Source organism: Protomyctophum parallelum, assembly GCF_964188405.1.
Source record: "Protomyctophum parallelum genome assembly, chromosome: 18".
Taxonomy (NCBI): domain Eukaryota; kingdom Metazoa; phylum Chordata; class Actinopteri; order Myctophiformes; family Myctophidae; genus Protomyctophum; species Protomyctophum parallelum.
The window spans coordinates 17,205,857-17,223,986 of NC_139716.1; the positions used below are offsets into that span (position 1 = coordinate 17,205,857).

The 18,130-nt window shown below is 43.9% G+C and overlaps 1 protein-coding gene across 1 annotated transcript in view; it reads left to right on the forward strand.

Moving 5' to 3' along the window:
* LOC310875852 (pyruvate carboxylase, mitochondrial-like) overlaps positions 1 to 18,130 on the forward strand; it is a 427,358-nt gene that overhangs the window by 385,059 nt on the left and 24,169 nt on the right. Inside the window, exon 22 of the mRNA XM_083789259.1 lies at positions 5,966 to 6,145. Coding sequence (XP_083645385.1) covers positions 5,966 to 6,145 — 180 coding nt within the window. The remainder of the gene's footprint in view (positions 1 to 5,965; positions 6,146 to 18,130) is intronic.

Genomic DNA, 18,130 nt, shown 5'->3' on the forward strand with positions numbered 1-18,130 from the left:
CTATACAAAGGGTATTTATTAAATGTAGTACATCATGTTATTAATTGTTTTAGAAAACGAAATTCTCACAGAATCCAAGGTAATATGGTCATGATTCTCCCACTGCTATGCTATGCATTTGAAAAGATATGCCAGGGAAGATTTTTACGGCTCTAGCAGTGATTCTCAACCCGTTTTATTTCAAGGACTGCATGTTTGACCCCCCATTTAATGGCATTTCTATCTCTGGGACCCCCAATTGATATTGTAAAATCAATGTTAATGTAACTCTGACGCTCTCAGAGTTACAGACCCATATAAGAGTCCATTTGGTTCCAAACTATTATTTAGCTGGTGAACCCCTGGAACTCCCTCTGGGACCCCTTTGGGAACCACTGACTCATAGTATGCGTGCTTGTGTGGATTTTACTGCGATAGTATTTCACACTGAAGTACTATTTCACACCGCTACACTGTACCACTATACTATTCCCTAAGATTAACCATCCGTTTAACTGTTTTCATCCCATTCTTGTACCAAGGGTAATTGGTGCATAACACCGGGGCTCCACCGGGTGCGTCTCCGTCACCGTCAGGGAATGTTCCCTTTTTAATCAATGAAGGGTGGCTCCACTGCCCGCGTTGCGTGACTGGATTAAAATGGCCCCGGTTAGTTTTTTGACGCACGCGACGGAGACGCAACGCGCCCGGTGGAGCCCCACCGTATAGTGCTATGGAGAGATACAGGGAGGAATAAGAAAAGAGTGAAAGGAGAAAATGGGATCGAGCAATGAAGTACTGTACTTAAGTACAATTTTCAGGTATTTGTAATTTACTTGATAATTTCCAATTTCCAGTACTTTTACTTCTACTCCACTACATCTAGGCAAAATGTGTACTTTTACTCCACAACAAGTATTTGATAACATTAGTTACTTTGTGTGTGTGTGTGTGTGTGTGTGTGTGTGTGTGTGTGTGTGTGTGTGTGTGTGTGTGTGTGTGTGTGTGTGTGTGTGTGTGTGCGCCACCTTCGCCCAATGACAAGTCGAATGAAGATGATACGTCAGGAAAAGACATGATTTGATCATAAAAAAGAGATGCACACCTTGGGAGGAGAAAATATATGGCGGAGGGGTGGAGAGAGAGAGAGAGAGATTGAGATTGCATGTGGCAGAAACAGCGTTAAGGGGGTTAATGTGAAAAGGTAGAGAGGATGAGCGGGGGGGGGGGGGGGGGGGTTGGGGATGTTTTGGAGAAGAGAGTGAAGATAAACAGACAGAAAAGTCGTGCAGGCAGAACGGGTAAAAGAAGTCAAATGGATGTGTGAGAGGTGGAATTTTGTGTAAAGGCTCATCATAACAAGACATAATAATAACAGCACTAGTAAAGTCCCCGGGGACGTAGTGAGGGAGTTATAGAAACAAAAGCCACATATATATTTATAGCACATCGGAGAAAAAGAAAGGTGGTATTTCATGAAGAGAAGTAATAACGACAATGTTCTTTGGCTTCCTTTGCAGAGATGGTGGAGCCGATTACACTCTGGTGTACTAGATATAGGGAGGGGAAACAATATGGAGCATGGCGAGGGATGAGGGGGTTGTGGTAAAAAGATACCATGCGCGTTCCGCGACGAGCGCCGTCGTTTGTGTTCTCCTTTCTTTTATTTTTTCTCTGTGGTTTCAATTACTCACTGGAGTCGCTAACAACGTAATGGCTTCTCTAGGGATCTAAGCAGTTCAGTCACATTTCTTTGTGCCCCGCCTCCTATACACAAGTAAACAAAGAAAAAAAAACAATCAGAATTGAGGCATTGTTATCACTCTCTGCTTCAAAACCAGGTCTCCTCACAGAGCTCTGCTCAAGCGTTGCTGTCTTAACAGTTGACAGTTTTCTGATACAGAAAATGATGTTTTCTGTGATTTGCCAAGGCGTATATTTGTATATCTGTGGAAATCCATGGTGTCGCGGGACGTGATTATGATTCATGATGATGATTCACAACGATTCAAAACCCTCGCGTTCCCCCCCTGGACTCCATGTCCGACTATAGATCCTCAAGTGAGGCTGTTCTTTGAACTCATTTGCCAAGTTAAACAGACTGCAGGTATTTGGAACGCGTTGAGACTGTGAATTCAATTAAGTTACTATTAGCCTAAAGTTATATTATTTGCAACCTTGTGTTGTGAATTAAAAAGGCCCTTATTAAGGGCCTTTCTCGGCCCCACCTCTCTCCCTGTGTTTTAGGATCCAAGATGGCCGCAGCACCAGGAGGGGGTGGGGCGGGCGTGGTCGACATATGCCTTTACTGGGCTGCATTCAAGACACTTGCCTCGTGTCTGAACACAGCTTTGATGGATGTGTTCTGCCCCCCCCCCCCCCCTCCCCCCCATCAAACTAAATGTTTGGTCATACCATATGGGGTTCCATTGGAAATGCATTGGAGTGGCCATTAAACACAGACACAAGACAAACGCAAGACGGGTGTCTTGAATTTGTGAACGCAGCCCAGTAAGGCCACCCCCTCCTGGTGCTGCGGCCATCTTGGATCCTAAAACACAGGGAGAGAGGTGGGGCCGAGAAAGGCCCTTGATTGTGAGTCGTTTTGAATCGAGTATCGATTTGGAATTGAAGAATCAGAATCTAATAGAATTGTGGCATATCAAAATATGTGATTGATTGATTGAATACTTGAATACATTTCTAACAAGTAATCCTTCCAAATAATAAGCCTTGCAGGCTTGTTTCTATTGTGGTCCTACGTATTCAATTAATCAAGACATATAAACACTGGTACAAAGGCACAGTTATACAATAATTCTAAAAATGAAAACACAAAAAAAGAATCCCTCATTGTTTCCATTGTGATCCTACACTACAGTGTATTTTCAATTCATACAGACATATATATAAAGCCATGCAATACTATACAAGCGTAAGAAGTACTTGAGTAAATGTACCTAGTTACATGAACGCTCCCAGTGGCGTTCCCTTGGGGAAACCTCTTCCATAACGTTTGATATGGTTCAGTGAGTTAACCCATTCTGACCTGAGATCAGATTCATACGAGGTTTTCCACTGGACACACACTGGTCTGATCAACCCATTCTGACCTGAGATCAGATTCTAAAAATGTCAGTCGTTCTTCGATTTTTCAAAAATGGCAGACCTACAAGCTCGTATCGCGCCACTCGGTGGCGCGATATGAGCTTGTAGATCTGCGATTTTTCAATAGATAAAGCATAACATGATGCTAACACCAAAATGGGTGCCCGTTCAGAATGGGTTAACACCATGGAAAATAGAAATGGCACGTATGGTCCCTAAAGTGCTGGGAGCGTACAGTATGGGGGTTTTAATTTAGTACTCGTCTTGCCTAATTGATCAATGCTGTTTCCATGAAATATTTAATGACCTCAGTAGACTAGCAAAATAACCCTACTTGAGACTATATTCATTACACTGCAGGGCCGGATCATAATGTCTGCAGTTTCCTCATGTTGTGGATGAAATTCCACAGGCCCTTCATATTACGTCTGTCCATCAGCATGTTGTAATTCAGCGTGCGTGTGTGTGTGCGTGCGTGTGTGCATGCGTGTGTGCGTGTGTGCGTGCGCATGTTAGCAGCAGCTTATGCAAGGGTAATTGTCTTTCTTTGATTTCATTAATGTATCAGTCATCCTCATTTTCTCTGCAACAATAATCATTATTGTCCCTGAAGGGATATTTGTCTTCACAATCTGTTGTGAAATGTGCGCCTGCTCTCTCTCTCTCTCTCTCTCTCTCTCTCTCTCTCGCTCTCTGGGAACTGCCCATAGATCCGAAGTCCCGTTAGTCCGAACATGCATTAAGGTTGGCGAACATGCACTGCTCCCGTGCTTGCGGTTATGTTTAGGTTTGCTCCCGTGCTTGCGGTTATGTTTAGGTTAGGGTTAGAGATATAGGGATAGTCATTTCAGAACAATGAACCTTCTGACTAATGACATTGACACGGCACCCTCTCTCTCTCCCCCTCTCCCCCTCTCCCAATATTACCGTATTATTATAAGTAGAAACGGAAGTGGTGAACAAAGTGCTGTAAACGCCGTGTGCAGTCGAGTCTCCTCCATTCATTATCGAGTTGTGTTTTGATCTCTTTTTAATTTATTTTCTGGAGCCTTGTGCATTAGCATGAGTGGAAGGAACAAAAGAAGTAATGAAATGAAAGTGTGACAGCGGAATAATGCCTGCATGATATCCAGTGTCGTCCACGTTTGGTGTAGCAGCGCTACAAGACGCCAACCATTATCGCCATTATGCAAATGAAGGATTGTTATTACCATAATGACGTGCCATTATAAATCATTCAGTGAATTTGTGTGGTTTTAACCCATTTTGGGTGGGAACCCCTTTTGGTGTTTTAAGCGTAATGTTATACTTTAGCTATTGAAAAATAGCAGATCTTAAGAGCTTGTAGGTCTATTTCTTTTTTTATCGTGAAAATGTAGTGCAAATCTTTGAATATATATATATAATATATAACGCTTTTAACTCAAATCTTTGCTTCTGGGTGGTCTCTGGAACAACATATTTCTAGATGGGGGTCGGCGGCCAATTACATATAATCTTGGTGGTTTGTTTGAGAACCACTGACATAGAAACATAGGGTTTTTCCAAAAAACTGTCAGGATTTAGAAGACATCTGTAGAATCGTTCCCAGGTCTAAATGGGTTAAAGTAAAGATAAGTCTCCTATTATGTTCACCTGTATTGTTGTGGAGATTATTCAAAGAGAAGGCGAAGGTGCACGAAGAAGACCACTTCATCCCCCACTTCCTTCCGTGCTTCACCCCCCCCTCCTCCCCCATATCTTACCTCCCCTCGTCTCCATTGATCTGACTGCGTTCCTCCACCATCCCTTTATTCTTGCAACTCACCCCATGCACACCACCACCGCACGCACTGTACCTACACCTCCCCCCGCCCGCTCTCCATGTCTGCCTGCCTTCCCTTTTTCTCCCCTCGCGTGTCCAACTCGTGCTCTCATCTCTCTGCGAAGACTCTTGATTGGCCCATTTTGGGCGGGAACCTCTTTTGGTGTTAGCAATATGCTTTTTCAGAAAACTGTCAGGATGTAGAAGACATTTTTAGAATCTGATCTCATGTCAAAATGGCTTAGTGAGAAAAAACATTGGTGCATGTTCTGTTGGGAAAAATGTCTGAAGAAGAAGATGACACAGCAGCACGGCTGCATGGGAACCCTTTGAAATGAAATGTCGGCCATCAAAAGATGGAAAATGTTCTCACACAGGCGGTTAGTTCATGCGGGGCTTTCAAAACTTTTTGAGCGAAAAGTAACTATAGCCTGTCAGCAGGCGCTGCCTCTGGGGGTTTTGGTCCTTTTTGTTTTGTTTTTGTCAGGAAAGTGAGGCATTTGCAAAGCGCTAACAAGGAGGGAGAAGAGCGGAGTCCATTCACAGTACACTAAGTAGAAATACACTATATCGGTTGTTTTTCCCTCCCTCTCTCGTTTGCCTGAATAACACCTTTATTGAGGTGTCTGTTTTATACAGCGCCGCAGAGGAGCCGCAGAGGAGCGGCCCGGAAGATAATTTCCCATTCATTTTTATCCTCCATAGACGTTTCAGAAAGTATTTATTTAAAGACCTATAAAGCCTCGGACAGAGCCAACTCGGCTCCTGACAAATCATGACAATAAACAGAGTTTTTCTTCTTTCTAATTATTTGTCCCCCCCAAAAAAGTGTTTATTGTCAAGATGTGTCAGGAGCCGAGTTGGCTTTGTAAAGGGCTTTAAAGGCCTTTAATTCTCAAATTCTCTTCCGGGACGCTCGTCGTTCTGAAGGGGTCGGGACTGTGACGCTCAATCAACCAACCAAATCACTGATAATGATCACATGTGAAGATTTCAGAGGATTGACACTAACCTGTTTTCAACCCCTCCCCCCTCTCTCTCTCTCTCCCCCTCTCCCTCTCTCTCTGTCTACAGGTCACTCCATCCTCTAAGATCGTGGGCGACCTGGCCCAGTTCATGGTGCAGAACGACCTGAGCAGGGCCGAGGTGGAGGAGAGGGCCGACGAGCTGTCCCTCCCGCTGTCTGTGGTGGAGTTCCTGCAGGGACACATCGGGATACCACACGGTGGCTTCCCCGAGCCCCTGAGGGCCAAGGTACCGTTACTACTGGAGCCATACATGTGCATTATGGACCCCTGAGGGCCAAGGTACCGTTATACCGGAGCCATACATGTGCATTATGGACCCCTGAGGGCCAAGGTACCGTTATACCGGAGCCATACATGTGCATTATGGACCCCTGAGGGCCAAGGTACCATTATACCGGAGCCATACATGTGCATTATGGACCCCTGAGGGCCAAGGTACCGTTATACCGGAGCCATACATGTGCATTATGGACCCCTGAGGGCCAAGGTACCGTTACTACTGGAGCCATACATGTGCATTATGGACCCCTGAGGGCCAAGGTACCATTACTACTGGAGCCATACATGTGCATTATGGACCCCTGAGGGCCAAGGTACCGTTATACCGGAGCCATACATGTGCATTATGGACCCCTGAGGGCCAAGGTACCGTTATACCGGAGCCATACATGTGCATTATGGACCCCTGAGGGCCAAGGTACCATTATACCAGAGCCATACATGTGCATTATGGACCCCTGAGGGCCAAGGTACCGTTACTACTGGAGCCATACATGTGCATTATGGACCCCTGAGGGCCAAGGTACCGTTATACCGGAGCCATACATGTGCATTATGGACCCCTGAGGGCCAAGGTACCGTTATACCGGAGCCATACATGTGCATTATGGACCCCTGAGGGCCAAGGTACCGTTATACCGGAGCCATACATGTGCATTATGGACCCCTGAGGGCCAAGGTACCGTTATACCAGAGCCATACATGTGCATTATGGACCCCTGAGAGCCAAGGTACCGTTACGGGAGCCATACAGTTAGGTTCTATCTAACTGTATCTAATAGTTACTTTTCAAGACGCTGCAATGGAGCCATGAGGCTCTACTGGAGCATGTGCTTGTAGACCATTTTTACTGTAAAGTGTTAACGTGTGAAAGCAGCCATTATGACGGCATCATGAGGCCCGCCAAAAAAAATCTTATGCTGTTTGGCTGTTTGGCCCGACTGAAACTAGACTAACACTAAAACATACCAGGTCACTAAAATTTGACTAAAACTAAATTAAAACTATTCAAAAGACTAAATGACTAAAACTAAAATCAATTTGCTGTGGAAATCAACACTGAACTAAACACCTACTTAGCGTTTTCATTCTGTCTATTGTGCTATGCCCTGCATGACATTGTGAGGCCAGTGTTAAAGTGGTAATAGTTAGTAAGGCATTAGTGTCACCTCCCCTAGGTAATAGCTTGACATGTTCAATGCATTTACAAATAGAATGCATTTAAAAATACAATGCTGAGCCCGGTGAAAATGTACATCCACAGAGTTTAAAAAAATCCTTAGTTCTAACTTCTACGGCAATATCACTGATCCCCATGTTTATCCTTTAGGGATCTATAACCATTGATCTGCAGTTAACAGTGGGAGATTACTTTACTTTATTTTAATGCTGATTCTCTTGTTTGTCCTGCTGCACCTGATCACCAGAGTGCATTTGTATGCATTACCTTCCTGCCGTAGTTCAAGGAAACAGTGGTGATTAAGATAGAGAAATCAGCAGGGTCTACACACACACACACACACATGCACGCACACACACACGCACACGCACACACACACCCCTCCCAATTCTGCATGGAAGCTCTGTCAGATACAGTCAGACACACTGTGTTCCAATGTCGATATAAGGTAAATTCTTCCCCAAGTTTCACTGGGAGAACATAGACTTTTTATAAGCTACATCCATAATGACTCCAGAGTGCAACGCACGTGACAGGGCCGAGTGTTAGCGATCGATAGTTCTTATAAGGAGGTTGATAACACTCTTGGAATCATTTTGGAGTGCTCTGTATTGGCATTAAATTGTCATTTGGCTTCATTTAGAAGCACTTGTAAGCCAATAAAATCGCTCTGGAATGGTTTGCTTCACTGACTGTGGCAGTGATGTATAGAGGGGAAGTTTTTAATGTTTCCACATCTTTTCCACATACATAACGTCACTGTCGGGCAGAAACCTCCTATTACAACTCCATATTCTAACTTGTTATGGGGATTTTTCTATTTTGCAAAGCACATGATAAGATCCATGTGAACATACTCAGTGTTGGGTGCATCACTTTATATTTGGAATATATTACTTATCACTTATTACCTTAACATTAACTTCTGCAGTTGTCACATAATGTAACAAGACGGAGCCACGGGCAACGAGACAGTGAGACAGACAGTAATGCAGAATGATTTTGATAAAATTACCAATTTTTTGTTAAGTAACGTATTATATTACGCGTTACCGCATTTCGGTAATATATGACATAATATATTGCGTAATGTGCACTACTCAACACTGAACATGCTAGAGCACATACAGTACAGTACAGTACAGTACACACATTATGCTTTAATAGTTGCACTGGGAATAGTACGCAGCAGTCGCCTCGTGACTAGATAAGTGCAGATGGGAAGTGAGAGCGGTGCGATGAGTCTTAACTTAAAAGTTAAAAGTTTCTTCCCACCACCACACGCAGAGACTCTAAAGCCTCTGCAGATCATGCGGTGTTGCAGGGCGTTGCAACGAACTCAGTAGTTTTGGTTTGTAGGAGAGAAGCCAGGCAGGGAGGTCGATGTCCGTCACTCCACTAGTAGTCTCGCGTACAGACAGACAACTGTTCCACAATCTCTGAATGCTATAGAGCGCCGAAGTCCTGACGTCGCCCTCGTTCGTCCCCTCGATTCCCCTGGTTCACGGAAGTAATTTCTCTATGGAGAATAACATGGGGTCATCTTAAAGCATAATTATAAGCATTGTGGTGCAAAAATAAACAAGCTGTCTCAGCGTTATTGTCAGGGAGGTGTCAGTGTGGCGCTGATTATGGGCTCAGCGTTGGATTCCTATTAATAAAATGTGCACTGTAAATCTGCCAATACATCTCAGTACAAAATTGTCACTGGGCCTCTGACCCCAGAGCAGGCCTAACCTTACTGAGACAAAGAGGTGTGAAATAAGACACCAGCCATTAAAGTAGGGGGAAGCCAGCAGCTTTCTCCCACAGGCCAACTGACACAGCAGGAGGTCTGATAAGGAACAGGGATGAGCACATCTTCACTGTCTCCAAATAGCCACACAGTACATGAGCACATGTGCTGGTTTCACTTCCTGGTTCCACAGCAAGTACTGCCTGGAGGTGACAAACAGCCAGTAAGCTAACCAATGGCTGAGGGCCTGGGAGGTGTCTCTGTGATATATGATAGTCTGTTTCTAGCAAAAACTAATTCAGTAGCAGTAACAATAGCGTTTTCTGATTCTTCATATCCATATGAGTGAAGCGGCCTGGATGATTTGTTTATCTTTCAAACACTTATATGAGGCAATCTAAAATCCCCTATGGGGATTACAATGCAAATAAAAAATACCATGGATTTGCGCTCTCTCCCGATATTGACGTCAGACTTTGGTGCTCTATATAGAGTCTGGAACTACACCGGGGGGGGGGAGGGGTCCCTGGAACAACATCTTTTCAGATGGTGGTCGGCGGCCAATTACATATTACATATTTTTGGGGGTCCTTGACATGAAAATGTTTGAAAACGACTGACATAGGGCTTTTCAGAAAACTGTCAGGATTTAGAAGGAATTTGTAGAATCTTTTCTCCGGTCTAAATGGGTTAAAAGTTTCTTCCCACCACCACACGCAGAGACTCTAAAGCCTCTGCAGATCATGCGGTGTTGCAGGGCGTTGCAACGAACTCAGTAGTTTTGGTTTGTAGGAGAGAAGCCAGGCAGGGAGGTCGATGTCCGTCACTCCACTAGTAGTCTCGCGTACAGACAGACAACTGTTCCACAATCTCTGAATGCTATAGAGCGCCGAAGTCCTGACGTCGCCCTCGTTCGTCCCCTCGATTCCCCTGGTTCACGGAAGTAATTTCTCTATGGAGAATAACATGGGGTCATCTTAAAGCATAATTATAAGCATTGTGGTGCAAAAATAAACAAGCTGTCTCAGCGTTATTGTCAGGGAGGTGTCAGTGTGGCGCTGATTATGGGCTCAGCGTTGGATTCCTATTAATAAAATGTGCACTGTAAATCTGCCAATACATCTCAGTACAAAATTGTCACTGGGCCTCTGACCCCAGAGCAGGCCTAACCTTACTGAGACAAAGAGGTGTGAAATAAGACACCAGCCATTAAAGTAGGGGGAAGCCAGCAGCTTTCTCCCACAGGCCAACTGACACAGCAGGAGGTCTGATAAGGAACAGGGATGAGCACATCTTCACTGTCTCCAAATAGCCACACAGTACATGAGCACATGTGCTGGTTTCACTTCCTGGTTCCACAGCAAGTACTGCCTGGAGGTGACAAACAGCCAGTAAGCTAACCAATGGCTGAGGGCCTGGGAGGTGTCTCTGTGATATATGATAGTCTGTTTCTAGCAAAAACTAATTCAGTAGCAGTAACAATAGCGTTTTCTGATTCTTCATATCCATATGAGTGAAGCGGCCTGGATGATTTGTTTATCTTTCAAACACTTATATGAGGCAATCTAAAATCCCCTATGGGGATTACAATGCAAATAAAAAATACCATGGATTTGCGCTCTCTCCCGATATTGACGTCAGACTTTGGTGCTCTATATAGAGTCTGGAACTACACCGAGTAATCGGTTTGTTATATCTGTTCACAAAAATATATTTTAAAATATCTTTAGCTTATTTTCTTTAGCTTATTTTTCTTTTTCCATTTCTGATAAAGCAGCAAGCTATATTTGCTTAGACGATTTCAATTTATATTAGGGTAACTTTGCGCGGGTGTTAAGACAAAACGGAAGTGCAGAGGAGGCTTCACTTCCGCTTTATATTTGACCCATGATGATCAGAGCTTCCAGACTGTATGACGGAAGCATTTGAAAACTGCGAGAGGTCTGGCCACGCGAGACTACTCCGCTAGCGATTCTACATGTTGCCATGTTGGTCCATGGTACCTGTCAGTGTTGTTGTTTTTTTCAGAATATTTTGATTTAGTCTTAGTCTTAGTCTTTTGAATAAGACACATTTAGTCTTCTGAAATTATTTTTTGTTTAGTCTAGTCTTAGTCTTTTAGTCTTAGTCTTGCTTTTTTAGTCTTAGTCTTTTACTAAGGGGGGGGGGGACTTTGGGGGGCACTGTCTGGGGGGACACTGGGGGGGGGGGAACTGGGGGCCCCCACTGTCTGGAGAGACACTGGGGGTCCCTGTCTGGGGAGGCACTGGGGGCCAGTGGGGGACACTGGGGGGGCACACTGTCTAGGGAGGCACTGGGGGGGGGGGGGGGGCACTTGGGGGACACTGGGGGGGGCACTCAAAGTTGAAAATACAATGTCTTAGTTTTTAGTCTTATGATTTAGTCTTAGTCTTAGTCTTTTGAAAACGCACATTTAGTCTTTAGTCCCATTTAGTCTTCTGAAATTCTTTTTTGTTAGTCTAGTCGACGAAGTGTCAAAAACCTTAGTCGACTTAGTCTTTAGTCTTAGTCTTAGTGGACAAAATCAACACTGGTACCTGTTCAGTGGGGTGTGGAACTAGGGAGAATAACATATGTGACCGCATCTGACAAAATGGTCCTCATCTCGACCAGAGTCATTTTTCAGTTTTGTACAGATTATTAAAGTACAGAATGTAAGCTTTCATATGATGTATCATTCAATGAAATTGCTGAGAAAAGCCCCTTTGAATATTCACAACATTTCAACACCTAGAGCTGGACAGAAGTGGGTGTGACAATGGGAGGGACAATAGGTACTTAACTCCACCCACAATGACCACCGTCCATAACCAGTAACCACCCCCACTTTTAGCTGTCAACAGTGCAACACTAGAAACAGTAGATCAGACAGACCTGCTTTTAATAGCAAAATGTACAGTATAGTAAAACAGTACAATTTTATGTAACCTTATGACTTCCCGATGAAACTCCTCACGGCTTTGTGAGTAGCAGTGACAATAAAGAAACAGGCAATGGAGAATTGGTATAGCAGCTAAATTGTGGGGGGGAGGGGGGGCCAGGGGAGGGAGAGTATTGGCAAAAAGAAAGTATTGAGGTGCCAACCCAAACGGCACAAAAATAGCAAATGAACTTGTCAGCACTGGCAAATAAGCATGTAACACTTTTAGTAACGCATAGCGTAGCAGCAGAAGGAAACAGCCAGAGACCTTCCTCAGCATTTCTCAGCATTTCTGAGACAGCAGCAAATTGCCCCAGTCAGATTAAGGATGGCCTCGTTCAATTGTATGCCATATTAGCAGCATGCCGCCATAGCAGCAGTAGTAAACGGGACATTTGTGCTTGTACTGGCTGAATTTGGCATTAAAAGTATCTTAGTTACAATGAAATTGAGTTGAACTAGTGTTTTTTTTTAGGGTGTGGTATCTGGTAGACACCTTAGCATAAATGTCCTTTGGGTGTGTCACCCAGGAGTATAAAACCATCGACACCCCAGGGGTCCCGGCTGAGAACTTGACGTGAGACAAGCTCTCAGATCGACACCCCAGATGACAACATGTAGGATGCTGAGCACTATACTTATGAAGAATTATTGGTTCCAGATTCCACAAGGGTACAGTAACAGTAACTGTTGCATTGTGGCAGTTCCGTGATCTCCCCTGGTTACCAGGCCTCCTGTGTCCCCACTGAGATGTGCTAATCTCGGGCAAAGATGTCATGGTGACATAGCGGATTTCTATCATTTCAATAAATAAGCATAAACAAGCTACTGCACATGAACAATGTTGCTACAACTAAGATATTTGACGGGAAATATATATTGTATATACACATATTTTCAAATAAACTACATTTTATTCAGAAGGGAGTTCCAACCGCGCATCTAGCCTATGGCTGGCCAGGCAGGACAGGTATCTGATGACCTGACGAAGATGTAACTGAAACATCGAAACGTTGTCGTTCTTTACCTGCACCCTGTTAATAAAAGTAAGGGCCTACATTGTCTGAGCTGCTCCGGTGCCTCCTTCTCTCAAACTCTCTTTTATTGTCAGCCCATTTCCTAGTTTAGTGCGAGGGAATTCAGCGAGCCGAGGGGAGACTGTAGGGACTGTATAGGGACAGTCAAGCGGGCTGCGCTGCTCTGATTGGTTGTAGGTCTAACCAGCAGAGTCCGTTTGAATCCGTTTGTAACTTGGAAAAAAGCCTAACAATGGGAAGTACGAGACTAATGTCCACGCAGTGATAACGTCTGTCTACGCGAGGCTAACAATTTATAATGTAGGCATTTTAGCAGACGCTGTTACTCCAGAGCGGTTTACAGTAAGCAAGAACAAAGCATGGTGATACCTCAAATACATAAAAATCTACGTACGTAACAGTGGAATTTATCTATATAATGAAACTATGCGTATACACAATAGAGTGCAATGTCTACATAAAATGCTATCTAAGTTGCTTAAGTTGAGCCTTTGCATACGCCTGTAAGGTCGTCGAGGCTAGGACAAGTGCTACGGCAATTGCTATGGGCTAAAATTAAGAGGTGGGTTTTCAGACTCCTGCCGAAGATTGGGAGTGAGTCTGCAGTTCTGTTTGCAATGGGAAGTGCATTTCATAGTTTTGGAGCTAACAGCTAGGGCACCTGCCCTCCCGAAACCCATGCTATGTATGCGTGCATATAGATTTCCTTACGTCTCTAAAAATGTAGAATAAGTGAACCTGCATCATTCTTCCTTTGTTAATAGCTATTGTGTTGCTATAAGTGTTTTATTCTACATTCAGGGTAGTGGGGGAACATCAAACATTTGCACCTTGCAGGAGACAATGTTTTGCCGTCAGTCAAGAAAGTACGAGAACAGGACAGGGGAGCTTCTGCAAGACACAGATTATGTCATGTCGGACACGAGGGGAGCTATTCCGGCATAGGGACGAACAACGTATTCCAGACTGTGCAGACCGTGTTAATGCCTCGCCTTCCCCACAGGGTTTCACTTTATTTATTTAAGCTACAGCCAACAAGGGCAATGATTTGTTCTGACACATGCACAGTATCTTCCCCCCACTTACATTAACCCAATAGGTCGACGTCATGGCAAATTAGCCCTTTGGTGGCATACTGTACGTACAAGACATTACTTGTCTACTGGATGCGCGAGGTGCGGGACCAACAGTGGATAAGACAATATTTAAAAAGTCTGCACACTGTAACTTTGTAAACGCTTTATTATAGATTAACGTTTCGACACAGAGTCTTCATCAGCAGACATAACTAGACATATAACTACAACTAACTGTTTCTTTACAGTCAGTATACAACTTAATATTTCTTTTGCATCAGTGGTCAAGCAGCAGATTTCACTTCCGTTTGCTTTGCTCCATATTTACCGTAACCCGTTAAAACCGGGAAAGCATCTGTCATTTTTTTAAAGTAACCATTATTTTATACTTTGTCTATGGTATTAAAAAATCTGTACAATATACACGTACGATACTGTATTAGTATTAGTAGTAGTAGTATTAGTATTAGTAGGCCTACATCAGGGTGTCAGTGGCTCAGAGGTAGAGTGGCCGCATGGCAACCGGAAGGTTCCCAGTTCGATACCGGGCTCCCCCAGAGTTAGTATCGAAGTAACCTCTTGGACCCAGGTGTTTTATTTCAAAAGTGTTGAAGTGTCCCATTTTTGCATGCTTTCCTCCACCATCTGTGTATGGTAAATGGTGCATTTATATAGCGCCTTTATCCAAGGTGCTTTACAGAGATTGTGCATTACATTCACCCATTCACACACACATTCATACACCGATGGCAGCGGAAACCATGCAAGGCACCAACTAGCACATCGGGAGCAATTAGGGGTTCAGTGTCTTGCTCAAGACATACTCAAGGTATGAATGTGATAAAGGCGCTATATAAATGCACCATTTAGCATTTGCAGTAGAGGTTGTTTCTGTAAGCAGGTAAGCAGCAAAGATGAACTGTGGATAGAGAGGTCAGGGCCTGTATTTATTAGTAGGAATTGTGCTCAGGGTTTCACTAGGGTTTCTGCTCTGCTGTAAACTTGAGAACACCGGGTCAGAAATGCTCCTATACCTCCGAGTAGGAAATAAGAGGCTGTTATGAATCTTTCAACAGCATCCACGTTCAGCCAGGAGTAGCCGTTCTGTTCTCGTCTGAGAATGAATGAATGAAGGCATGGGTTTTATGGCCATGGAAGGTGGGCGGTTCATTCTTGCAAGTCTTTGTGGCGTGCTGTGGTGCCTTTATAGGGGTCTAGAACCAACTCATACGGCCTCCTATACCAGTCCCGCAGCTCCCACTCTCCCTCCATATTTGGACAAGACTGATTGTCATTAATATAATCATCATGCATGGCGATTTATTAGCACTGTGGCTCGTTATATTTGGAAATAATCTTCGTGAAATGACAGAGTTACCATGTGGGGGTCCCCTGTTCCGGTGAGCCCCCTGTGTCCGAAACGGAACATCCAGACCATCCAGACTGCATCCTGCTCATGTGCTGTTCTCTACTGGCCACTTTAGGTGTTGCAGCTGACAGACACGTGCAGGGACACATAGCTGTGTAATGGAGTGGAGGCACCGCTCAAAAAGGCCATGAAATACAAATGCTAACACGACTTGTATGTTTACTAAGGAGGCATGGCTATATATTGCCAAAATTGAGAATTCATTATTATTGATTGTATTTAAATTTGAAATGTATGATAAGCGGCCACTCACGATTCATCAAAATGTATAATGAAAAAAACATTTGAGTGTACGAGGGCATATGGGCCATTTCCAATTTAGTCTGCATCCACCATCCATAATAACCACTTTGTCGCGATTGCTTTCCACTCACACAATTTCCTATCATCTACATATTCTTGGGCCAGTGATTTTAAAAGGCTGCCGTCTATGAAACTGACACTATTATACCAGCCAGGGCAATCAGCATTTTCCATAAATGCAGCTTGTTTTTGTATTAGACGACATACGTACGTTGAATGAGTGAGTGGTGGGGAAATGAATTCACATTTATTTTATTCAATTTACTTGTATTTACTTTTATTCAAAGACTGATCAAGCGTTGACATATGCACGCTTTCACCTAATTCCTGGTGGAGTTACGAGCTTTTTCCTAGTAAAGGAACATTGATAATAATAAATAACGGCTCTTCTCCTATGTCTAAAAGTAGGACAAAATCTACGTGACCAAGAATCTTCGGGCACTTTTGTCTAGTCTATACTACATGTCACAACATTGCAGCTTCACTTGTACTTGTAGTCTTGCGTCTGGTTTGTGTGTGTGTGTGTGTGTGTGTGTGTGTGTGTGTGTGTGTGTGTGTGTGTGTGTGTGTGTGTGTGTGTGTGTGTGTGTGTGTGTGTGTGTGTGTGTGTGTGTGTGTGTGTGTGTGTGTGTGTGGGGCCTGATATGGTAAATTCCATTTTGTTAATGAAGCGTCCAGGCCAATTAGAATAACTCATTGTAGCATGCATTTGGAGTCAGCGATCCCGCACATGGACCACCATCCAACCCACACGTACATACACACGGTGATGCTTGGCATGCAATCATGTACCATTAATTACGTGTGTTCGGTAACTGAAGGTCATTTATACCACATACTGTAGCCATGGCGATGATTCTTTCACGAATAGGCCTGCTGGTAATTAGGGACGTCGTAATGCCATTGCATTCACACACCCGCGTTCATCTCCCACAAGATATCCCTCTTAACCCATTTTGGGGCGGGAACCCCTTTTGGTGTTTCAAACATTATGTTATAATTTAGCTATCGAAAAATAGAAGATCTACAACCTCATAGCGCGCCACCGAGTGGCGCGCTATGAACTTGTAGGTCTGCTATTTTTGAAAAATCGTTAAAATGTGCCTCAAATCATTCAGAAAATTGTCATGATTTAGAAAACATTTATTTAAAACTTCAACGTCAGGCCTGAATGGGTTAAAGGAGTAGTTCACCCCCAAAAAAAACTTTTCTATCAATTACACAACCCGCAAAGCCTTGAATTCATGGTGTTTTTTGTTGCATTCCTATAAGTCAATACTTTGATGACCGTGTGGGGTTGCCGGTATAGGAGACTCAATGGAGACTCCGCAACTCTCCTACCCGAGACTCTGCCTGTCATCAAATTATTGGCCTAAGCTTAGAAAATGTCCATGGATTCAAGGCATCATGGGGTGTGCAATTGATAGAATTTTGGGTGAAGCCCAGTACTCCTTTAAAGGAGAATTTCATACTAGAAGGCTTTCTTACCTTTATTTGTAGTTACGTCCCCACTAAAGAGGTTGTATATATCCTCTCTTCATAATGTAAATAGTATCCCAAGTGGCACACTTTACTACTTATTTTGATGGAAATAAGCGAATTTGCACAAAAACCCAACCCCCATTGAGGGCTTATGGTAGGGGGAATTGCCAATAATGCACTTTTGCACAAAATAACACCTGGACCTCTTTGGTGGGGACATGACAACTACAATTAAAGGTAAGAAAGCCTTCTAGCATGGAATTCTCCTTTAAGCTGGATTTAGATGGTGTCGCACAGAGTACGCACACCCAAAACAGACGATCTAGGAGCTTGTAGCTTGCAGCGAAACCTCTCAGGGCCTTTAGCGACACACACTTATACACAATATATTGTTGCATGCCTAGTTGAAAGTCATCACACATGCTCGCACTGTCGCACACATAGGTCTATAGTAAACTCATGCAACATGCAGTTTGTCAGCATGCGACTGGAGAAACAGTTGCTTGCCTTCAGGAGACCGGTGGTGAGTAATTTGGCGGCGTCTGTGTGTGTGTGTCTGTGGGGGGGGGGGGTTCTGTTCAATCACGCTTCGTTCAGCTTTGACCCCCGGGCAGACAGAGAGACTAGAGACGAGGAGGAGGTGAAGACTAGGCTTAAGAGAAAGACAGAGGGAGCAAATAACCTTGGAGGAAATGTTTGTCTTTTATCCCTTTGGTAGTGAAGATGTACGCACGTGCGTGCACACACGT